We start from the raw sequence: 25,366 nt of genomic DNA on the forward strand, positions 1-25,366 counted from the left end.
CTGAATAGTTTATTTGTTTCTCCAATCTATTTCGCGGTGCATATGCATAGAATGCTGTATATTAGTGGTACTGATGTTGAGAGACTTTTGGTTAGTTGGAATTTAATGTATTCGATTTAAGGAACGACCACAGTGGCAAGTATGGGGTTTCTTTGAGAGGTTGTGGTGAAATGTATGTTGTAATGGAAGTTATTGTAGAGACGGTTTTCCCGCTCTGTAGACAAGAGAGTTGGTAGCCGACTATCTAAGAATTTAAGATGATTATTAGTTTCTAGTAGAATGGTAAAACGTATGTTCACGAAAATAGAGGTTAAATTTAAAAGAAAATCTCGAAGGGGTTCTTGACCACGAGGCCAAATAACAAGTATCATCAACGTAGCGTTTTCATAGTTTTGGTTTTAACTGGAAAGTGATGAGGGTTTTCTTGTTAAAAGCTTTCATAAAAATATTAGCCATGAGTGGTGATAATAAAGAACCCATAGTTGTTCCTGACATTTGTCCATAAATTTGTCAGTTACAACAAAAAAATGTTTCAGATAAGCATGTTTCAATTAAGATGAGAGGGTTTGATTCCGGATTCTTGGATTTTAATATACCTGAAATAATGTTCAGAGTTTTGGGGACTTTGATAAAGAGGAGAAGTCGAAACTAACCATGTCACTTCCGGAAGATGTGTAAATTGCGGTACAGTAGCCAGTGGCTGAAAAATTAAAGTTGTTTTGTCATATTCGTATGATTTTGTTGGGAAAAATACTAATTACAATTTTACAATGATCGACCGATCAATTCCCAATGTCCAAGAAAACTACAATATAATAATTCAACTATTTATTACCGCTTGAAGGGGGAATATTAAGTTTGGCCCAACATATTGTTCGAAATCGACTTTGTTGATCGAAATTAACGGATTCGATTATCCCCATTATGTGCCACAAATCTTTGTTCGCTCGTCAGCAGTAAAGGCTTCCCCCTTCATTTTCGAGTAGCTGAATCTTCACGAAACTGGCGATTTTATCTGGAATGCCTAGCGATTTGACGTCTTCTTCGAAGTTTTTCGGGGTTCCAACCCCCGCGATGTACCCGTTTAGTTTGGTGGCGACGGTGGACTTTTGCAACAAGTCGGGTGTTATGCCCAACTCCTCCAAAATCCATTGATGCTTTTGTAACCGATATTTCTGATGGTAGCTGAAAGCAAAATTCAGTTTCAATCGTTTGTTGTTGATTTAAAAATGGTAAAAGTACACTTTTGGAAGCAGGGCGTTGGATTAGGTCGATCATAATAAGTAAATTTGAAAAGTGGAAAGTAAAGTTCCAAATCCGTCATGAAACTGCTAAAAAGGCCATTAGAGCAGTCGCTCTTCTTGAATGTACCTGGCAAACTTGCTGAATGTCCACCAAAGTAGCATCTCTAAAGGAAAGTACAAGGTGGTTTCATATCTTACGGCCAATGGAGAGCGTGGAGGTTATAAGCCGAACTCTCAAAAGGGCAAAACGTTAACGTTCCCTTTCAAACTGTAAGATATCTTCTTTGAGAACACGATATATTTCTCATGCTACTCGCAAATGGTCAGCGGTTAATTAGGCAACACCGTGATAATTTGTTAGGGAGTCACCATGTCTTCTTTATAGATGAGTCCAGATTCATATGCCTCAGATAGATGTATACCTATGCTCCGGGGAGACATATCTTGTAACATAGAAGACCATTTGGACCCATAGACCAACATCAAAATATTCTTTTTCGAATATCGGAAGAAATGGAGGAACTCCAGAGGTATACAGAGGCAGTAATAAGGGCTAGTTTAGGCCATATTCGATCTTAAACCATGTACTTTTACAATTATTACAATTATTAAACAAAAAAATACAGGGATGCAAGAACTAAATTTTTTTATATTTTGTTTATTCTTTATGTCCGATATTCTTTATCTTATTTATTAACTAATTTTACACTACACGTCTTCTTCTTCTTCTTCAAAAAGCAAGGTAACTTTTAAGTTTTATCAAAAAGTTCTTATTTATTTAACAAAATTAATATTGCTCCCTTCCAAATATAATACACTTGTGCCAACGTTTTTTCCAATCCTCGATGCACTTATGTTAAGCACTTTCTGGTATAGTCTTGAGTTTTTCCAGCGATTTTTTCTTTATCTCCCCAATCGTTCCAAACTTCCTTCCTTTCACAGGTTTCTAGGATCAGGAAAAAGTCGCAGGGGGCCATATCCGGTGAATATCGTAGCCGATGCATGACTGTGGTTTTGTTTTTGGTCAAAAACTTGTCAGTTGCTTTATAGTGATGCAAAATCCATGAATTGTCTCGGAGGTTTTCTTGGTATTGCCTCTAGCAAAGGTAACTTTTAAGTTTTATCAAAAAGTACTTATTTATTAATCAAAATTAATATTGTTCCCTTCCAGATATAATACACTTGTGCCAAAGTTATTTCCAATCCTCGATGCACTTCTGTTAAGCACTTTCTGGTATAGTATTGAGTTCTTCCAGCGATTTTTTCTGTATCTCCCCAATCGTTCCAAACTTCCTTCCTTTCATGGGTTTCTGAGATCAGGAAAAAGTCGCAGAGGACCATATCCGTTGAATATTGTGGCCGAGGCATGACTGTAGTTTCGTGTCTGGTCAAAAACTTGTCAGGAGCTTTATAGTGATGCAAAATCCATGAATCGCCTCGGAGGTTTTCTTCGTATTGCCTCTAGCAAGGTAATGCTCTTTATTGGCAGTACTACCTTTAACTCGAACCTTGAGGTTATTTAACAGTTGCTCGCTTCATCCCTTTGCTGGCGGTCTTCGACAACTTAAGACAAAATTGAAACAGGTGGTTGAGTGTAGTGTGATACTTTTTGTTTACTGTTTCTTGCTGTTGCTGTGTTTTTGTATGGTTTATATGGTTATTTAAAAAGCTTGTTATCTAAGTTGTTGTTTTGTCTTGTTGCTATTTATATTATATTTATATTGATACTTTCATTGGGACGATTGAGCTTTCGTTCCGAAGTCGGAACCATACACCCAAGATTTTCCACCAGTTATTACCTTTTTGAGCATATAAAAAAAAATGCATCGCCCGAGCCGATAGAGATGCCGACGTCTTCAACTACATCTCTAATAGTGATTCGACGATTTTTAGACACCATTTGTCTCACTTCTTCCACGCTTTCATGAGTTATTGACGTACTGGGGCGTCCAGAGTCGCTTCTCGGCCATCTTGGAACAGCCTATACCACTTTTTTTAAAGTTGTTTTGCAGCACTGTATTTTTGCACAAAATTTTATGCAAATTCTTTGTATGGTAGGACATGTGTACCAATATAACAAAAAAGAGAAGATTGAAAGTCACCTTACTTTTTGAACACTCCCCGTATATCCTAATACTCTATTTACGGCTTTTGCGGATGGTTAATAGTTAGTCACGTCATCGCTCTCTATATCAAACTCGATGCTTATGGGATTTCATCATGGGCAAAACAGTGTAAAAAATTAAAAATTGAATTGGAAAGCGAAAAGGTCCTTTTACGGCAAATATAAAATTTCCTATTATAAATATTTATAAAAATCTCAACTGAAAAACACATTGTGAATACCTTAATCAAACGTCAACTCAAATCGGTGCTTAAATCTGATGAAGGTTTATTTTGCGAATGTTGACCTAAAGTAAACTCACTACAGATGTTTTATTGCTCAATACGGCTGAAGGTTAATACTCTCTTTGTACATATAAATAGACATGTAAAAGCTATGAACTTGGATCTCGTAGGGATTCTTACATCTGCTCTTCCCTATGATAATTGCCATATTAGAGATATTAAATGTTCCATCACAAAATACACTTCACCACAACCTTCCAAAGACAAGTAGTCCGAAAGCAACATGCCACTGTTGTTCTTCTTTATCACCACTCACAAAAATCGAGAATCTATAGTAATCTATAAGCAACCAATATGGGAGTCAGTTATCCGAGACAATCTTCACGTCCTTTAGCTCCGCTCCCTTCACACAATATATAAGCAGTTACAGATATTTCGATTCATCAACCGACCTAGGATATTCGCAATTTAGGCGAAGACTAGTTCGAAGATCGACACCCTTTCCACGTGTTTATGTTGAGTACTGATGTATCATTTTTCACAGAAATTTCCAGGGGCTACTGTAATACTATTTACCATTCTGGATATTCTGGATTTCTCCTCAGATTCAGTTAAGGACTGAAGAATCCAACAGGATCATCAGAAGATTTTTAAATAGTGCTGATGTAGCATTTTGGAGATTTTGAATTGATGGGGATTTGGGGCTTTTAGAGGACGAAGTTCGTCATATTCCGGTGACTTTCTTTCTATAAATGTGAAGGTTTTCAATAAGCGGTTTCTAAATGCATTAACAGCTTAGTTCGAGGATTCGAAGAATACAAGTCACCTTGTAATAACAATTTATCCAATGTCGCACTAGGCTTAAGTTAACACCTCTAGGAATAAAACTTCCATTGCCCTTATTTGAAGTACCTTAGCCAAAATCAGACCTCAGAATGAAGAGTGACAACTGCCGCGTTTCATGTCGTCTAAACGGATGACTGGAAGAACACAAAAATACGCACGGAGTTAGGCAGCATTGAGATTTGGGATGCAACGTATGTTTAGTTTACAACAAAACACCAATCACTAGTGCTGACAGTTGAGTGCCTCCAACCTAAACGAGTAGTCTTTGGAATTAGTTCTGTTTACATTTGATTATGTAATTTCTTTTGAAATTCTTTTAGTTTAAACATTGCCAACATTTTGCCGTATATTCAAAGAAAATTTCATTGTAAAACAAGCCCAGAAGAGTTTTGCACAATTTGGAAAGAACAATTGACAGGAGCCCAACATATGAAAACAAATTATTTGCAGTCACTTTTACATTCGCTTAAAAGTTGTGTTACTTACTCTTCCGCCTGGTAGAATGGTCCTGCAGGGGCCAATTCTGTTAACACCTTGTCATTCCTCTTGCCCGCTTCTATTTTAATCGATAGTTCGGATACTCTTTTTTGTTCTTCGTCATGGTATAAAATTAGGGACATGTACTGTAAATGAAATTTGAATAAATAAATTTCACCCTTGCGCTGTAGAGCGTACGTTTCGCGCCATTTTAATGGCTAGCACATTTCAAAATACCTGTCTCTTAATTACTGTTGTGAACCCGTATTCGTGATTGTTCCAGAATAGCTCTAGCAGATCCTCAAAGCTGATGATTTTTGGGTCGTAATCGATTTCGACTACTTCAGTATGGTCCCCCCTGAAAGTAAGGTAGCGATGTTAAATTGACAGAGTGAAGTTGAACATGAGACACGAATAGTAGAATGGAATTTGCATAACATATAGGTAGATTGGTGCCCTGCTTTTGAGAGTGACTGTGTCGTTTCTTGTCAGTTTGTAAGGTTACTTTTGACCAAATGTGTTTCTAATATAACCTATAAAACTATATAATTTGGGCAATATATACCTAAGAAATTAATGACGTATTACTGCCGTTAATCCAGTAATAACCATATTAGCAAAATGGCAGGTAAATCAACGACATCCTTTTCAGTGAAAAGAAGCTGAGATAATTCTCAGAATGACTGGAATGGCCAAGATTGTTTAATGATTACAAGAAAGAACCTGGAAATGGTCAAGCTGTACCATCCAGGATGTCTAGAAACATTAGTAAGAATCTTCCATTATGTTAAAACAAAATCAACTTACACAGATTTTTGTTATTGCTTGTTTTCAGAGAACAGTAAGCCTTCAATAGGTAGAAATCTGCTGCGTAAGGATGTGAATTTGGCTTATGAAAAGCATATCTGCAGAGTTTTTCGTCTCGGGAGCGCTAAAGCAGTACTAAATGGAGTAGAAGAACATTTTTTTCTTGATCAGACGTGAAATAATAGTCTTTTCTTTTTAGTAGTGACCAAGGCTTCAATAGAAGCCTCAGCATCAAAATTCTGTATAGCTTCTGTATATTTTTTAACACAAAAAGATTAAACTTTCAGGAATTTTTTAAAAAGTTCCACATAACTTCTATTTCTTTCAATATTTTTTTATATTGTAAAATAGGATTATCATTTTTAAGTGTGAGAGGTTGTTACTGTTGACACCACATATTAACTGCACATACCAAATTTTTTATTGCGACATTACAAATATTTGTTCATGTTGATTACCTAGCTGAAATATTGCCTCATTTATATAGTTTTACGGGTTTATTTGATAGCTGTGCGATTTATTTAGGATGCTCTATACCTTATCTCAATAAGTACGACACCGAGGAAAAAAATAAATTCAAAAAGTATTTGACCCTACGTATGGTATTTTTATGTATACAGGGTGTTCCGTTTTGCCAGGACAGTAACCAACATTTTGAGTATTTTTTGTCAGCACAAAAACTTTTGATTAGTTTTTTAGAAAAACGAACTTTTCCATTTTGGGGAATTTTTATTATGGATCCATGGAAGTGGTTAATATTTAATGCTTAACTTTAATGGCGAAAATATATTATACAGGGTAGTCACAAATGAGCATCAAGTAAATTATTTTTGTGGTTTTATTATGAATTATTTCGTACACATAGATTTTATTACAAACATTGGTAGTTTTGAAGTTATAGCCAATTTTCTGAAACACATCGTGTATTTTATTTTAAATCTAATTAGATAAATGTAATACCCTATTTTAACTAAGTATTTTTTAAACATTAATTACTTAAATTCAATGTAAAATCAACCAGTAATGCAAGTAAATATTACTATTAATATTACTAATTACAAAACGTTTTCTAGCCCCTGTAAACATGAACTATGGTTTCAATTTCAAATTTTTCCAAGATATCCATGTAAAAAAAAGAAATAATGGACAGAAACGAACAGTTTTTATTTAATATTAAGTTGTCACCAACGTTTTAAAAAAGAAAAAATAGATAGGTAGTGCGGCATATCATATCACGGTGCTCGTGAGAAATTGTTTAAATCAAAGTTTTCCACGGGGCTATGGATTGGCTAGCGAAGGGCCCCGACTTGACACCCCAATTTTTATGGAACTTCAGAACAAAATTCGGCAAGAGATCGGAAGACTTAATGCAACAGACGCGGTTAGAAATGCTATTGCAGAAATTGAATTTGCAGTACTTGTTGATTTTATATTATTGAATTTAAGTAATTAATGTTTAAGAAAAACTTAGAATCGGATATTATATAGCTTTAGTTAGGTTTAAAATAAAATACAGGAGTTGTTGCGTTTAAACTGCCAATTTTTGTAAGAAGAATGACACAGAATCAAATTCCAAACCCAATAAAAGTGCTAAATGCAGGGTGTTCTATTTAAGAAATTGAGTGTTTTTTATCGGAAAAAAACATTTTTTGGTAGTCATAACTTTTTTCCTCAGTGTCGAAAATGGGGCTGTTTTCAAGTGAATTTTTATCCACCATTCATCCAAGTGGCCATTACAACATAATTATGTTCGTACACGTAAATATTAGCTATCAGTGGGACTACAATGGAAACCCATTTTATGATAAGTACATGGATAAAAATAGGTGATATTGTAAAGCATACCTAGGATTTTCGTCTTTGGCGACTGATTGCGACGGTTCTCCGCTAAAAGAAAAATTTTCGGCAAATATTCGGCTAATCCTTTTTGCCGTGAAAGATCAAAATCGCAGCGAACCCCAAATCCAGCTTTCAGATATTAATTAATTTTAAAGGAGTTCAACGATTTCCATTTTTCACAGCAACGGGTATTCATATTTATATCCCTATAGTGAAGATAAACGTTTTTATATTACCGACACTTTAGTTCTTGGGTACATTTTTGCCAACTTACGTACAACAGTTAATACAAAACAACCTAAGCAACATTGTTGTTATATAGTATGTTATACAGCGAACATCTAAAATATGGAACAAATTCATTTAAAAATCAGGTACTGGATAACACATACAGGGTGGGTCAAAAAGTAAATAGAAAATAATTGTGTTAAGTTTAAAAAAAGTAAACTTGGTATCAACATCGACTTTTGGACCCACCCTATATATTTTCTAGTTACTGCAAAAAGTGGCCAAGAATGAATTATGATGGACTTGCGAGTACGACTAGTTTTCTTGAAATTCAATACTTGATTCTTAGTGAATAGTGTATAATGTATGTGCATAATAAAAAAAAGTAATTAATTCCGACATTCACAGACATAAAAATGATCCGTGGCTTCCCTATCATTGTGTAAACAAAACTCAATAGTCCATTAACTTTATTGGTTTTAAATTGTATAATTAAATACCAACAACTCCAAAAAATATTTTAATAAAGGAATGTTTCTATAACTATACAGATTATTTTAAATGCAACTTTGAGAGAGATTTTGTGGGTATGCTATAGCTTATAGCTATTTCATAAGTATCTCATAATACCTAATTTCAATTTAATTTTACCAGTTAGGTTACAGGAAACTTCAGTAAAACTAAATAACAAACATAGCAGAGATATGACCAAACTCCACGTACTTTAGTTAAATTACTGATACCAAAAATACCTTAAGTTTTCTGTTATATAACAAATAATTAATTGGAGCGCCCTGTTTTTCTATAGCAGCTTAAATTAGCTTCAATTAAATAAAAATTGATAGATAACAATCAACCAATTAGTCTTTTGTCCAACTGTTTGAAACGGCGATGTATTCTAGATTAATTGAATTTTTAAACAAATCTCAATTACCCTCAGATCCTCAGATCAGCACTGCTTAATTGCTTAACGAAAAATGTTTTCTAACAATTTTGGTTAATGATTGTTAATGAGAAATATAGTAATGTAATGACAGCTCATACTCATTGTTTTTAAAAATATAAACACCAACAGTTTGTGCAAATTATTACTTGCTTGTTACGTTTTTACGTTCTTTTATAATAATAAGACTTGAACGTTTATGTTTTAAGGGCGGTCGGTTGTTGCTTCTAACATATTTCGTTAGCATTTAAAAAAGGAAAAGAAAGTTTGATTGAAAAAAAGGTGTTAGTTTAAAATTAAATTAAAAATATTACATTTTACAAGAAAACCTATTATATTAATATGGCATGTACCTGAAACTAAAAAGCGGGACTTTCTGAGTGGAAAATTGATGCGGAATAAGAAAAATGGCCGTAATATGACAAACGACAAATGACAGGATTGTGAAAAATGGGTGGATTCATGAATCGCAATTAGAAACCAACAGAGTCTTTCCAGAAAAGTGGGAAAAGGTGTTAGAAAGTGATGGGCAGAATTTCAATTAGCATATTTTAAGGGAGCATTGAAAGGGTACTCCACGGAAATTGTTCTATCGTTTCTTCCAATGTCACAGGAAATAAGCTGAATTTTTTTGTCACTCGTCCGCACATTCTACTCAAAATCCATGGCCAAACTTTTGCACGAATATCGTATTTTTTCAGCCCGCGAATTTACAACAACAAAGCTTTTTTTCGGCGATAGTCACGTCGGCGATTGAAAGTTAATAAGATAATTCTCCCCACCCCTCGCGAAGATAAAAGTTTCAATTAAACACTCGAGACCAACGTGAAGTGTAAATTGCTTTTGGTACGGGTACTTACATGTTTTTATATACCGGGTTCGGGGTGGTACCTCCCGAATATCCAACCCTGGTACGCAGGACCCCTCGCTGTGCACCGAACAGGGCGTCGTTTGCCCAAAAACAGCCCATTCCAAATGTCGCCTTCTTGAAAGGCGTAGTCGCCTCATGTGCTACGCTCGGCATCTTTCTAATTTGTTCGTTGACGGTTTCTAAAATGGAAAAAAAATTCATGCTCCGTTTATTGGTTATTCAAAATATTCTTTTGACAGCCGAAACGAAACAAAAGGACTAAGGCACTTGTGGTTGTGTCCTCGGAAAACTCTGGGTTGCTAAAATTACCTTGGCGAATAATAAATAAATACGAAAATAAATTATTAAATACGAATAGTATTACAAAACGAGATCAATCCGAATATACTGGGAGTTTTTCCACGTCTAAAGCACAATCGAGACTGAATTGTCGAATTGCGCTTGTTATCATTTATATGAACCCGTAATCGCCACAATTACGAATGCCTTCTTCAAATTAAGTGTTAACAATACACTGCCCAACCACATATTTTATAGCAATACACTCGAGATGTTTTTTAATTAACGTCCAGGCTATCAGACGTAGCTAGAACACTGGATGAGAGAGAAAGGGGGTGGAGAGGGAGAGAGAGAGGATAAGGAGAAAGAGGAAAGGCATAGAGAGAGGGGAAAGAGAGAGGGGAGAGAGAGGAGACGGAGAGGGATAATAGAGGGAGAGAGAGAGAGATGAGGGGGGGGAAGGCATAGAGAGAGGGGAGAGCGAGGAGAGGGAGAGGGATAATAGAGGGAGAGAGAGAGAGAGGGAGGGACAGGGAGAGAGAGAGGGAGAGGGATAATAGAGGGAGTGAGAGAGAGAGAGAGGGACAGGGAGAGAGAGAGGGAGAGGGATAATAGAGGGAGTGAGAGAGAGAGAGAGAGAGAGAGAGAGAGAGAGAGAGAGAGAGAGAGAGAGAGAGAGTATTTGTCGCAGTGGCAGTTTAGCAACTTTAGCAACAGGCAAGACAAGCATTTATTAGGTTCAAAGCCTTCCTCTGTAATCAGTCTCTTTCTTTTAAGATCCATGATAGAATGGTCGATTTTAGTTGTTGGCATGGAAACTTGGATTCTAAAAACATCGGGCTAGAGACATTCGAAATATGGTCACTAAGGAGAATGTTGGCAATGAGAAGGTTTTCAGAAAAGCTGGAGTAGAGAGTGAGCTTTTTGAAATAATTAAAAAAAGTAAAATTAGCCTCCGCTGCCACATACTTATAGGGGCAAAGTACAAATCCCACAGTTAACCCTACAAGACAACATCGAGGGTAGGAGAGGTGTGAGTAGTAAGCGAATTTCCTGGCTGCGTAATATAAAACATCGGACAGGTATAAATAACACTGGTGAGCTTTATCACTATGCTATCAGTAGAACCTAGTTGAGTGAGATAGTCGCCAACGCACGACGTGTAGGGCATGTTAAGAAGAAAATTATATTAGAATGTATGAAAGAATGAATGAATGAACGGTTGAATTGCTTACATTATTAATGGACGATTGTGGAGAGGGAGGTGGGGGGCAGGTCAACTAAAATTTCTCAAATAAAGTTAAGAAAAACCAAACCAAAAAATATCGATGATGACACAAAACATGCGAATTTGGCGGACAAGAGGACCATATTCCTGTAATAAGTCTATACTTCCCATGACAGCTATTCAATTTTGTTGTTATCAAATAAAATACAGTGAAGTACAAACCAACACCGTTGAAGGAGACTATGTTACAATTTGATGGGTTTCGGCCGGTTAATAATAATAATATATGATAAAATATATCAAAGTCAATGGCTATTAAAAAAAGAAACGACTAGTAAATCTACAGGTTGACTTGGCTAGGACGGGAGTTTGTGAGGATATAAATGTCGATGATTTGGAAGATTACTGTGAAGAAATGCTAAAATATCGTTGCTCGTGGTTGTGGATCAAGAAAACTTTCATTCACGATGCATATAAAAAACACCAAGTTTTTCCTGGAGAAAGCAATGGTTTATCCACTGACTTACTTTGCAGCGTACCACTCTAAATTAAACCCAACTAACAGAATTCATTAACTTGTCACTAGAAGAATTTTTACAATTAAAATGAAATCTGAAATCCAATTCACAATTTTTTATTTCTGCAGGTAGGTTGCTAAAAATTACCAGTCAAATGTTTTTGGCGATTTATATGAAATGTACGACCTGCTGATATCTACAAAGAAGTCATTCCTACTTCTAGTGTTAAATTTATATGAGTCTGAGTTTCTCAAGAATGAGTTTTTATACTAGCATTTAACATATACGGACATGGTATGCTCAGAATTTGATTTCTTTTATTAAATAAGGTTTGCTGTCTTTAGTAATAATATCAAGATAAGATGATACTACCTCCGAAAGACCCTTGTTAATCTCACACCTACATAATAATAATTAATAACTATATAGTTGGGCAGTATATATTTTTAGCCAGATTTATTCAATCAAACAAAAGACCGCCTTCGAGATTGATTAGAATTGCATCAGATTCGACTCTAAATTGTTGAATATTATTTTCTTTCAACCGCATTTGTCATTGCGTTGTAACCTTCCTAATAATACATAATAAAAGTAAATAAATCACTTCCTGGGTGGTGGATGGTATAATTATCTATTAAATCCTTTCATCGAAAAGGTCGTCCGAATAAATTAAAAAATATTGTCTAGTTTTCCAGTTAAGAATTTGGTTTTCAGTTTTATTAAGGTTGGAATTTGTTGTTTGAGAGATTTTGCGCCACCGACAACGTGTTTGTTTACCAACGATTAGTTATTATTCCATATTGAATAATGATTTTACCACAAATTAAGACACGTGGCGAGTAACGTAACTTAAGATAAAAGGTTATTAATAGCCATGAGAGCATTCAAGATATTGGATATTGACATTTGGAATATCTTGAAAATCTAGCTTGTTTTTTAGCAGAAATATAATATGTTGACTATAGATCGGTCGCGTAAAATTAATAACAAATTCTGATACCCAAATTGTTAATTGTATCTGTAGGTAAATTTCTGTTAACTGTTGTACGCGTTTCAAATTTCAATTCTACCAACAATATCGTAAAAAGTAAAAAATACTGGGCGACTTTCATTTTGGTATCTTTTTTATCTACTTTTTTCAAATATTCGCGAAGCATACATTCGGAATCAATGATTTCAAACTTCTTGTTGATTTTAATTGAAACCTGCGAAAACTGAACAAGATATGAATCATAAAATGTGACAAGACAGATTGTTCATTAAATCGAAAATCCTATTCTCCGCAACTTGATAAATGTTGGTCGATATTGAGAAGAAGTTCATGTGTCCAAAATTTCGTTGCGGGATATCTCGGTTCAGTAAAACTACAACAGAATTTTCTTATCCTGTTCCGTATTAGGCTACAGGATGATTTTAAAAAGTTCGCGGTTTGCGGCACCCTTAGTTAATATTCAAGTTTTCGAAAACATAAAAATACGTCTATAGGGATTTTTAACGTAGAGTCCAATGGAGTAGCTAGTTTTTTCAGATTTTTTTTATGTTTTGACATAAAATTGAGTATTTTTAACCCTTTCAGGCACGGCTGTTTTTTACGTGTCCAGTGGACGAATATCATATATATCGGTCATAGGTACTTATGGGGCCCTTTGTAAAAAACACAAAAAAAACTTTTTTTAATCATTTACCTTTATTTTAATTTAAAACATATTTTTTTAACCAACAAACTTTTGATAAATATTAAAAGATGTAAATGAATTTATAAAAAATATTCTTAAATCAAAATATAAAACTCATTATAAGAAATGCCTAAAGCATTTGTTTTGTGTGGTAGATCTGGCAACATGGAGTTACACACATTCCTTACACATATATCAGGAAACCTTTCTTTGTTTTTCCTTTTCCGTTTTGTGTGAGCATACAACATATCTTCTAGAGGCGGTTTTTGTCTTTTCAGTTGAGGAAACTAATGTGGAGAAATGTTTGCTCTATAGTCTAGCTATATCAGCAATTTCAGAAACGAAAGTGGGCTTGTTGGCAGTGGCAACAACAAAAATTAACGTCACTAAACAGAAGAACTTGAAAAAGAAATCAGCAATAATAGCCAATAAAATTGATAGAAACCTTTTGAAAATACCATGCAGAAGATTTTGTTGAAACTTAGCAAGCGACACTGGGCCAACCTGTTTCATCAAAAACATGGCATGTGCATTCACAGATACCCATTCTATGAAAGAATAATTTCTTGTACCATTTTATGGTCTTCCGCATACGATCAACGCTGCTCATCATCATATCCGAAAGGTCTACTGCTCCCATTTGATTATAATAGTTAATCACTCATTCAGTACAACCATTTTGTTTTTTTTGCTTTATTTGTTCCACGTGTCTTACTTTATGCAATCTATTACCAGTTTTAGCATTCTCGTTGTTTGAAAAATGCAAACTTTTTAGAATTTGTAAGTGTCTCTTGCCATTTTTTTGCTAAAGACTGAAGAATATAAAAGATGATCTGTTGACCAACATTGGCAAAATTTTTGTGTTTTGTCTAATGCTTCAACCCTTCTTCCATTGCTGATTTTTGTAAAAAGAAATTGTAAAGTATTGGCAGATATCTCTTCACTGTGATGTTACCTCCGTATATACAAAATTTTCTTGTTTAAAATGCCTGCACTGCTATAATAAGCTTAATTCATCAGGCAAGATCATTTTCCTATAGAAATTCTAGTTTTCGCTATTTGTCCCTCTTGAATTTATATGGTTTAAAATTGTGCCTTTTTAAAATTTCTTGAATGGTTGATTTTGGAACACCAACACCATCCTCAATTTTTCTACAAGAATTTGTAGGAGTTGTTCTAACACACTATGTGCGTTTCTTATTTTCAAAGAAACGCATTCCTCAGGCATCGGTTTTTGTTGAGTCGAACTATTGTCTGTTGTCTTCTTCAGAGCTTCACTGAAACTGAATTTCAGTCAAGCCCAGGAAAAAAGATCTTCCACAGGATTTACAAACACTTTAGAATATATGGAACAAAGTATGGTGCACCATTTGGATGTTGAGACTAAAAGGTCCAGTATTTTTTGAACAGAATTTAAATTGACAACGCTTTTAAATATTATTCATCTCATTGTTCCCGAAAGGGAACAACGAAACTTAATTTGGCAGCAGGATGGCGCTCCTTATCACGCAAGTCAATAAATTAGCGCCTATTAAAATGCACACTTAAAGATTTAGTTTACAAACACAAGCCGCCAACTTATTAATTTTTTCATAAGCACATCAGCAAGATTATGGGCAACTATGAAATGGTAAATCATAGTGGCAGCACTTTACCACTTGTTTTGGTCAAACGCCGTCATAGCCACCTTACACTAACTGAAATTATTATTCAAAAGCAAATTATTTGTAATAGAGATATGTTTAATGGAAATATTTCAAAAAGTAAAAATATTAGGCATATACAACCTTATATAAAATTGCCTTAATTTTTAATGCTAAATATGACAAGATTATGAAAATAAGTAGTTTCCGTTAAAAAAAAAAAGTTTTTCGCAATTTTTTTTATTTCATTTTTAATCTTGTTTTTCGCGCAACCTGTATTAATATGTATCGACATTTCTTATGAAATTGGTTATTGGAGTCATTTGTCTTCAACTTACTCAAGTCAAACAATAAATGCATTGAAGAAATTGACAGATATTTCACGTCTTGCGAAAGTCATTTTTCTCATAAACAAATAAAAATATCAAAAACAGTTAGACTTAGGTAAAGGACATTATATACAAAATATGTCTAGAATTTTATACAGAATTCAAAAATAAAGTAATATTCCAGGAGTTTCAGTTAAAATTAGAAAGTTGATACTCGCCCACGAGAAATTGTATATACAAAATTAAAACAAATTAGCTTGCAATACACCAATTAACTTTTGTATTTAACTTTTGGCTTCATCAGATTATGATCTGGTATGCGAGCATTTTATAATAGATGATCTGGAAATTAGAAGAACCCACTCCGATATTTACACTCTCATCCAGTCAAAACTATCCCATGTTTATTTATTTATTTTATTTATTTATTTATTACAAAGGTGCCCTAACATGAAGAACTAACTTCACAATTTACAGGGACACACTAACAATTATACCATTATTTAATTAACAAAGTAAAACTTATAAGTAAGTACCTACCTATATCTACGATAAGCAGAAGATAAAAAAAAATAATAACAATCAAACTTACCAAACTAAACCAAAACTAACACTGTATATTAAGTGCGTGAATTACAAAAAACAAATGTGAAAAAATAAGGAAAACAAATCAAAAATTAAAATAAATTTATAGAAAAACCCTAATTGCCTGATTTCGAAACGAATTAAGTGATTATTGTAATGTGTATGTAAAAGATATTGGGGAATTGTTACCTAAGTTTGTATTAAATCTAGGCACGTAAAATAATGAAGGAGTTCTTGTTATAACGACTCTGGCATTGAAGGATAATTTTTCCAACAGTAACGGACAGTCAATCCTACTATTAATAATATTATGCAAAAATATAGCACTGGAGATAATTCTTCTGACAGATAACTACAGTATACCAACTTCAGTACGCCAACTATGGTTATTTTTTTTCCTTAACTCGAAACTTGAAAGTATTCAACCGCTGTCTTGGTCTCTTTTATGACAAAATTAGAGTAAGTGCTGTTGTAATGTTAGTTTTTTCGTTTTTATATTTTTATATGCTTCTTTAAAACAAGTTTTGGTTAGTCGCTGTTTTCCAAAATTGCTATTTATATATATATATATATATATATATATATATATATATATATATATATATATATATATATATTATTATATATTGCTCAGCCATTAAAATATATCAATAAATTCGTGCAATTCATTCCAACAAAAATTGACAACATTGCGGTTAGCGCTTTTGAATCCTGCGTGTCCCAAAACCCCCGGGCATTGAATTCCATGGTTCCAGCTTTGGCGATTTTGGAGATATTTAAGCGTTCTCGTACGTTCTACTAATGCGGTATAATAATACTTCCGAAACGTGTGATATAATCTTGACATTCTTAATTATAATATTTATTGTTAAATGGGATCCTGATATGTTAAAAATTATATTAGGTATACTGAATTATCGTCTGACCTTTGCAAAATTGTAATGATTTGGGATTAGCAACACCTTTAAAAATTACCATTTTGGAAAACGGTCTCGGCAATCTATCCCGTAATGGATCTCAAGTCGGTCGGTAGCGACGACAAAGATCGGCCGTTACCATAATACACACCCACAAGTGCACTTAGGATCGCGATTAATACTGCTAAACTTTTAACTACGAAGTTCATCACCGATGCGTATTTTAATACTGCAAATTTTAGAAAAACCACGGTCGAACAAGCACAATTCCGACCGCGTGTGGGGACGATTTTTTGACATTATCCGACGAGCACGGTGGCGAATCGTCGTACCCCACAATTGCGGAGAAAGTCCGGGACGACCAAATACGCACAGCCACGTTTTATCACTACCTACGCGTAGGAGAGCACGTTTCCAATTGCACAGTCACAATTTGTCGTCATATGTACTTGCTAACTGTTTTTTTCACCACGTTACAGTCGCCTCCCAGACTGACAGACTTCTAAATAACGAACCGGAACAAGCAGTGTCCCAGTCGCGTACGCGCGTGTGTCAGTGACCCCCAGAAGCAAAGAAGCGATGGGATTGGGGCACTGCTGAAGGTCACGTTCAAGGTTAAGGTTGACGTTAACAAACCACGCGCGACAAGCCGGATTTTCGACCGGAATTTATTTTATCGACGGTACTTAAGTTATAGAAAATTAACATCAAAGTTTTAAAGCAAAAGATGGAAATCTTCGTTGTTGTTTTTCATTACGTTTAAATATTTCTTAATTAGTTCCAGAAACATTTTTTTCTTATTCCAACTCCAAAATACCCAGTAAATGGTTTATTAGGCACATTTTTTTTTATTCCAACTCCAAGTCCACCCGCTCTATTCGGGCCAAATCAAAATGGTGACTAAAATCGAGTTTATTAAACTTGTTTTATTAAATGGTTTCTTTCGTTGTTGTTTTTTCATTACGTTTCAATATTTCTTACTTACTTCCAGAAACATTTTTTTATTCCAACTCCAAAATACCCAGTAAATCGTTTATCAGGCACCCGCTCTATTCGGGCCAAATCAAACTCGTGACTAAAATAGAGTTTATTAAACTTGTTTTATAATAATATTACCATAAACCACAAATAAGTATTTAAGTATTTTAAAAAAATAAAAAATCGCCTTTGCAAGGGTCTAAGAAGAAATCGTATCTCGAAAACAGTTTATGCAATTGAAAAAATTCTTGAACTAAAAGACGCACAAAATTTGGCTCCGTAAACTTTTATTTTTGATAATTTGTCAACAATGTAGAGGGTGCGCCGCATATTCAAAAAACCTGAAATATGGAGCCCCCTAATAGTGAAAATTGGTATCTTTTACAGGACGATATGTGTCATATTGTAAATGGTGTTCCCTATATTTCGTGCTATATGACAAATTTGTTAAGTGTTCTAAATTTGCAGATATGGACTTCAAATTTAGCAGAGAAGTGAAAGTCTATGTCCGCATTTAAACAGTGGAAATTGGGTGCAATCAAATTTCACCAAGTATTTAAAAAAAGTATTTTTTTTTGTTTATTTTGACTTCCAGAAAAACATGCTTTTTTCCATAACCAGCAGACGCCATTATATACAGGGTTTTCAAATTGTAGACAAAAATGTAAAAGACCCAGAAAATTGTTCTTTTCCAGAGTAAATTATTAAACGCAAATCAAAAATAGAAATAAATATGGCTCATCGGTTCAAACGGCGTCATATGAAAATCAGTATTCCTCGCGTTCAGTCAAGACGCCATGACGTTATTGATTATTGGTTTCAGAAAAAAAATATTTTTTCAAAAACAATTTATTCGATCGGTAAAATTACTGGACCAGGAAACATGGCAGATCCAATTTTTGGTTCGATTATGTATAGGGTGTGTCGATTATGGGCAAAAAATCAAAAAGTCTCTGAAAATTGCCGTTTTCGTTGGTTAAATTGTTAGCCGTAAATGAAAAACTAGAAAACATAAGATAATTTGGTTTAAGCAGTATCGTGAATTATGTCGAGAGAGAGTGTCAGTGTCAATATCATTGAAAATCGCGATTATTTGTACAAAATTTTATATTTATCATAGTTTGCCGCGACTTTGAAGTTTAGCGATACGTGAAAGGCGTATGCATGATATAATGACATCGATTTTGCGAAAATTCCATAGTGGTCCGCAGGAGCACGTTAGAAAAACAATGCGTCCCTTTTTTGACAAGAAACCGCAAAGCGGCTTCTTTTTGAAGTACAAAGCTATGAGTAGCACTATATATAAGCTTTCTTTTGTCAGCAGGAAAAAAATTATGTGAGGCATAAAAATATTCCACTTTTAGCAATAACTACAAGACTCTCTCTCTACTAAAGAAATTGCTCTTGCCAAAAACAGGCATGTAGTACTTTTATTAGTAATTCCGAAAATAAATCGCGAGATTCTTGGAGATTATTTAATTATGAAATAAACAATTGTTATTCAAAAACTAAATACTCTAACATTGATTGCGGGCATCCACTTTACCTTTGCCTTTGAAGTTAACATTACAATACACTCGGGAAACTTATTCTTTGTTGCGAGAACAAGGGATTTCCTGCTTGGAAAGGTAGTGTCAGAGATCGTTAATGTTCTGGAAAATGGCGACCGTGTGCCTCTGATACTTTACGATATTTGGAAAGCGTTTGATAGCAATTTAGAAATAGATAGATAGAAATTTTAATCAGAAAATTATCAAATATTGGCTAGTGTCAATGTATATTATTATTTTTTGAATCGTATTTTGAAAACCCGATTATTATAGTATATGTTGTAATTGATTTTCCATTTTGCATCTTAGGCTGCTTATTTTTAAAGGTAGCATTGCGCCATAACTATCTTGGTATATTTACAAAAATCCCCTGGGTATTATTGTATCCCACACCCTTCAAACCATACTATTTGTAGGTGCTAATGGATCTTCGTGTTATTAACACATTAAAAAATTGTTGAGGATATATCTTTGAAAACTATAATAATTATTATCTGTTATCTGGTATCGTTTCCAAATTATAAGGGGTAATTTTTTAAAAATATTAATTTTTGCAAATAACCTTTGGCTGTATAAAGTTTTGTATTTCTATGAAGACGATTATTTCGTATCTGAATACGTGTATTTTTTCTTAAAAATCCACTCAAAATTAAAAGAGATTTTCTAATCCTCTGATTTTGGTTTCTGTCCTGTCTGTGATAAGTTCCGATATACACGTCAATTTGCTCACCTTCGTACTAACAAATGTTTCAGGGACCCTGTTGGAGCACACACCAGCACGGGTACTTCGATACTAAATCATCAGCAATTATAAAATTGGTGAAACTGGCCGATTGATTGATTCGTAAAGTCCGAAAGAGATCGCAAGATGTTGAACTTGATCTACTTTTGCGTCTACATACCAGTGGCGTAACGAGCAAAGCGTTTCCTTAACGTCGAAATGATTTTTTGCTGATTTAAACGTGTGTCAAGAAAGATCTCCAAATGAATGGCTCGAAAATAACCATACCCGGAGTAAAATAATAAATAAATAAAATTTGAAATTATTATCTTACTTTCATGTAGAAAGAAGTTGCTTTTCGGTTACAAAAAACTTGGAATTTGTGTCACCTGTATTCAATATTATTATTAAATTTATTGACTTTCGTTTCTAATTTATTATTTTATTTTAATTTAAAGTTATTTTGCCAAGATAAGGTAAGCCACTGAACCGTAAACTTCTTAGTTGGTGTAACGTTCTAGGGTGGGTCAACGGTGCAAAAAATCGCTCAAGAGAGATTACTAATTGAGAACGTAGAAAGGTTTCTTTCTGTTTAACAACGCTTATTATTAAAAATCAAAATTCATTAATGCTGACATGTACTTGAGAAATGTAAATTTGTTAAGCCCGCACCTAAATCACCTGCGCAGGAACCTCATTAGAAAACAATTTGGCTTTTTTTTGTAGGGGATCGAAAACATCAAGGCGTGACTCTCATTATGTTTTAACATTTTAATATTTAACATTAACGATATCTGACACTACCTTTGCAAGCAGGAAATCCCTCGTTCTCGCAACAAAGCATAAGTCTCCTGAGTGTATTGTAATGTTAACTTCAAAGGAGTACGTAAGAAGGGTAGATCAATAATATTTTCAGCCACCCTGGTAAAGTGGATGCTCGCAATAAATGTTAGAGTGTTTAGTTTTTGAATAACAAATGTTTATTTCATATTTATTTCGGAATTACTAATAAAAGTACTACATGCCTCTTTTTGGCAAGAGCAATTTCTTTAGTAGAGAGAGAGTCTTGTAGTTATTGCTTAAAGTGGGATATTTTTATGCCTCACATAATTTTTTTCCTGTCAACAAAAGAAAGCTTATATATGGTGCTACTCATAGCTTTGTATTTCAAAAAAAAGCCGCTTTGCGGTTTCTTGTCAAAAAAGGGACGCATTGTTTCTCTATCGTGCTCCTGCGGACCACTATGGAACTTTCGCAAAATCGATCGAAACTTTCACGTATCGCTAAACTTCAAAGTCACGGCAAACTATGATAAATATAAAAATTTGTACAAATAATAGCGATTAGTTTTCGAGAAATGATTTTTGCTTATACCCTTGCAAAGGCGATTTTTTATTTTTTTTTAAATACTTCCATACTTATTTGTGGTTTATGGTCGGTCATATTATTATAAAACGAGTTTAATGTGGACTCCTAACGATGATGGACAATGTTAAAAAATTAGTGGATCTGTATTTATTGTTGATTGTTGATTGTTTTTATTCATTTCATCTATGTACGGTGATTCACTCGAGTTGGTCGTTTTGATAGGTTGGTCATTTACAAAGTCGACATTGCCATTTTTCATTGTGATTCATTGTGATCTGTCGTCGCTTTTTTGCATGTATAAAATTATACTTTTTGTTTAAATTCAGATTGACAAACAATTTATTACCAAGTGCTGAATACTGTCAAAATTAAAACAAAACAAAAAACATTAACACATTGCTTCGGTAACATATTGTTTCAATATGGTCCCGTTTTAGCATTTTTTTATTAGTTTACGTTGCTTTTACCAGAGAAGTTGAGTTATACAATTTCCTATATTCCACCACTCGATATATAAATCACCGAAAGTAAATAATTTTTTCTGCTCCCGTCTGTAAAACGCTTAATTACACACCGATCTATAGCCCAAGAAGCGTCACTTTACCACGTCAATTTCGTTTCCCACGGATTCGAACCCCTTCGGGTATTGCCGAGATTTTACAGCAAGGCTTCGGGAGCGATCGGATATTTTCGGAGATATTTCCCAGGACTTGAATTTTGACTTTTGTCAATTCTGACGGTCATGTAGAAAAAGTATAGTATGCAACACGTTCGGTAAACTTTTTAAATCGCTCAAGAGTCGAATGCCGTTTACCGCACTTGTTGCATAATATACTATTTTTCTACTCCCGTATGTGAAATGCCTAATTACCCACCGAGCTAGCGTGCGGGAAGCGTCACTTTACCAGGTCAGTTTCGTTTCCCATGGATTCGAACCACGTCGGAAATTTGAGCACATTTTCGAGCATCTTTATCTTACTGGTGTTTTTCATATGTAATTAACAACTGGCGCTGGCCTCGTGTGGTTTGTACACTTCTGTACTCAAACTAATCTCTAGACAAGATCATAAATCAGATAAGATATTTCTATAATTGCAGATTGAAGTTTTTGCAGTTTGCAATTTTTTTGCGAATTTAATGGTCACCGTGTTAAATGCTTAATGTGCGAATAATCAGATTTTAATTGATTGTATTAGAGTTCCTAATTTTCTACAAAAATAATTAAATAAATTATATAAAAATTTGAACTGTTTTGAACTGTATAACGCAAAAAATCCATCAATTCACAATATAAGAAAAAAGCTGTTAAAATTATTTAACAAATTAATTTAATTTTTCAAAGAAACTTCCACAGGCTACTGTAATGCTTTTTACAAAACTTCTGGATTCCTCCTTTTTGCTTAGTCGAAATTGCTGACGTTTCGCCAATCATCCTGTTGGCTTCTTCAGAGCTTCACTGAAACTGTATATTTTTTACTCTAACGTTCGCAAATCACCAACAGAACAAAATAGGTCATATGCAATATTAGCCTAAAATTGAAAATAAACGAATTATGAACACATTTTTCTTCTAGACTAAGCGTTGCGAAATAAACCCCCATTTACCCCCTCGTACTTCAATACATTTTTGAACACTTTTTTTATTGAGCGAATTGCATTTAGTATTGTTATCTACCTGGCTTATTTTTGCTTTAAACATCAACGTTTTGATTCCTTATAAATTCGTCTTTTAAATAACCCCACATGTTCAAATCAAGCATAGAAATATCTGGTAACCTAGGAGCCCAAGGAATAGGTCCATTTATTGTTGAAAATGGTTGTCATCCCGTCATCTTGTTGAAAATGAATGAAATGAAAATTTAGATCAGCCGCTATAGCCTTTTTTATTTTCCTACAGCCAAATCCCATATACCAACCAAATGTCAATAGCTTTTACAAAGTAGTAGCTTAATATTGCTAATTGACAGTTAAAACTCAAAAGGTCTAGTTTTGGATGGTTGCAAGTTGCAAAGTGCATGTACTCGATTCGCAGGCGTCGACTACCCTCCATTAATTAATTATACTTACACATTTTGTGATCGCGCAAACATTTAAACGCAACTTACCCTGCTATGGCAACAGTTTCGGGCACTCAACGAGTGTTCGGTTTCACGGCACGCGCGAGAGTGCCAAATTGTAAAATTAAACTTCACGCGGTATTAACGTCAACATGTGGGACAATATAGTTACTCTGACGAAAATAAATCAGCTGATATTAAACTTGACGGCATTGAATTTAATGGGACGTTGTTTGGTAAGCGAATTATTTCTCAGGCAGTGTTTTATCAATAGCATAATAGCATTGCGGCTAGCTTTCGGCAAGAAGATGGCGCTGGGTTAAGATTTCGAAACCTAGCAACTTAGTAGTAACAGTAACTGCTCCCGGGGCAGGGGACATCAGAGACAAGTTTGATCTGTCTGGAAATCAAGTGAACCTTGATGACCATAAGAACGTCAAAGGGGTTAATCAAGTGTGCAGCAGAGGTCGCTTGTAAACTAATCACAAGATCAGAACAGACCTTCTTCCTTCCCATTTTTCAATGGGACTTCGTGACACTCGACGCAGACGAGCACGTATAATTATATAGGTATAGGTTATCTATAGGTATTTATAATATTATGTTAGCATGCTTAACAAATGAAATATTGATTCATTTGTCATTATGGGAGTCTAAGGGCTATTGTACCGAGTGTTTGCTATATTATTTGTTGTAGTAGTATTTAAGGTAAAAGAAGGCGAGATGCAAGACAAAAAAAAGGAATTTACAAATCTTCTGGCTTTCGTCGTAGTCAGTTGTCAATGGATTTAACTTGATTGTAACTGAATTGAATTAATTTATTATTATTATTTAACCTAGCAACATACAAAAATCCTTAGCTGGCTTTAATTAGCCAGATTGTTATTGTATTGTTGAGAGTCACAATAGATCCTCTGGGTCGCAGTGACAGGCTGACTGCTAGCTCTCCCAACTGTTAATCTAATCTAATCGAAACATATGCTAAAGCCATTATTTTGGTAAACTAATATGTAGCGTTAAACAAGTATCAAAAAATTTAGACCTTAAGTTTTGGTTAGCTTTTTTTAAATTTTATGAATTTTTGTCTGTTTTGTACCAAACGCATTTTTTTCCAATAATTTTTATCGGAAAATAAAGACTGTGCCTAGACATGTGTTTATTTTAATACATTACATTTATTGCTTTCTTGTAAATTCATTGAATTGCCCATGGTAAACCCACCCTATAGAGCAAGAGCAATTTTTATTTTCAATATCGTCTACTTGGAAAGTTTTTGTGTGTCTTGTTTTGTTAAGTAAATTATGTCTATATCTTTCTGTACAGTGTTTGTTAAAATGCCGAAGATTAACTTCCATATGTCGTAGATAACGAGCTTGGGAGAGCACCAATTTGTTTTGTACCGATTGTTGGAAAATTGTATTAACAATATTTTTACTTTTTTCCCAGTATAGAGAAAGTATATGTTTTTTGGTATATGGAGATTGCTGCTTTTACAAATTATGATTTATAGTTGTTGTAAAAATTGTAATGTATTTACAAAAGTCAAATACTTTATTTCGTTAGTTAGTATATTAGTGAACGACGGTGAAGACCAGAGTCACTGTTTCTCCGATTTTTCGTTGATTGACTTGTTGTCCCGAACGGAATTTTGTTTTTGATGGATCGAAGTTGTTGAGAGATTTGGACATTTGGGAAATTTGATTTTTGACATTATATGTATTAAGAACTTTTAACATGTGGTCAATGATGTTTTGAATGTAGGGGTGAGTGGGAGGGCGATTTGGTTTCGAACCCATTGCCTTTGAAAGGTTTTCGTGAAGTGTATTTTGTGATGGAACGCTTAATATCTTTCATGTGGTGGATGGTGATGGGACAATGCATTAAGGTTTGTGTATGCGTAGTTTTTTTGTAGG

At 34.2% G+C, this 25,366-nt stretch overlaps 1 protein-coding gene across 7 annotated transcripts; it reads right to left on the reverse strand.

Annotated features, from left to right (window-relative positions):
* Positions 1 to 830: 830 nt before the first annotated feature.
* LOC132707493 (peptide methionine sulfoxide reductase) lies at positions 831 to 23,630 on the reverse strand. 7 transcript variants are annotated; one of them, XM_060679367.1, is made up of 6 exons: positions 23,502 to 23,630; positions 9,594 to 9,783; positions 7,569 to 7,610; positions 5,154 to 5,274; positions 4,926 to 5,062; positions 831 to 1,185 (listed from the first exon to the last, which is right to left on the reverse strand). In XM_060679367.1, the coding sequence occupies exons 2-6, from the start codon at positions 9,755 to 9,757 to the stop codon at positions 951 to 953; spliced, it is 699 nt and encodes a 232-aa protein (XP_060535350.1). In that variant the 5' UTR covers positions 9,758 to 9,783; positions 23,502 to 23,630; the 3' UTR covers positions 831 to 950. The 7 variants fall into 7 exon arrangements, with proteins under 7 accessions (XP_060535350.1, XP_060535353.1, XP_060535355.1 ...); XM_060679370.1 differs by lacking the exon at positions 23,502 to 23,630 and adding an exon at positions 20,038 to 20,090; XM_060679372.1 differs by lacking the exon at positions 23,502 to 23,630 and adding an exon at positions 17,176 to 17,293.
* Positions 23,631 to 25,366: the final 1,736 nt, after the last annotated feature.

The sequence above is a fragment of the Cylas formicarius genome, unplaced genomic scaffold (genome assembly GCF_029955315.1).
Source record: "Cylas formicarius isolate icCylForm1 unplaced genomic scaffold, icCylForm1.1 PGA_scaffold_9__14_contigs__length_23061073, whole genome shotgun sequence".
Lineage (NCBI taxonomy): Eukaryota > Metazoa > Arthropoda > Insecta > Coleoptera > Brentidae > Cylas > Cylas formicarius.

What these genes read in the sequence shown, in the direction of transcription:
- LOC132707493 (XM_060679367.1), bottom strand. Translation starts at nt 9,757, where the DNA reads ATGCCGAGCGTAGCACATGAGGCGACTACGCCTTTCAAGAAGGCGACA. An exon ending in AACCCGGTATATAAAAACAT is followed by an intron (nt 7,611 to 9,593) that starts GTAAGTACCCGT and finishes TTTTTCTTTTAG; the next exon opens with CGGAGAACCGTCGCAATCAG. An exon ending in GCCAAAGACGAAAATCCTAG is followed by an intron (nt 5,275 to 7,568) that starts GTATGCTTTACA and finishes CCTTACTTTCAG; the next exon opens with GGGGGACCATACTGAAGTAG.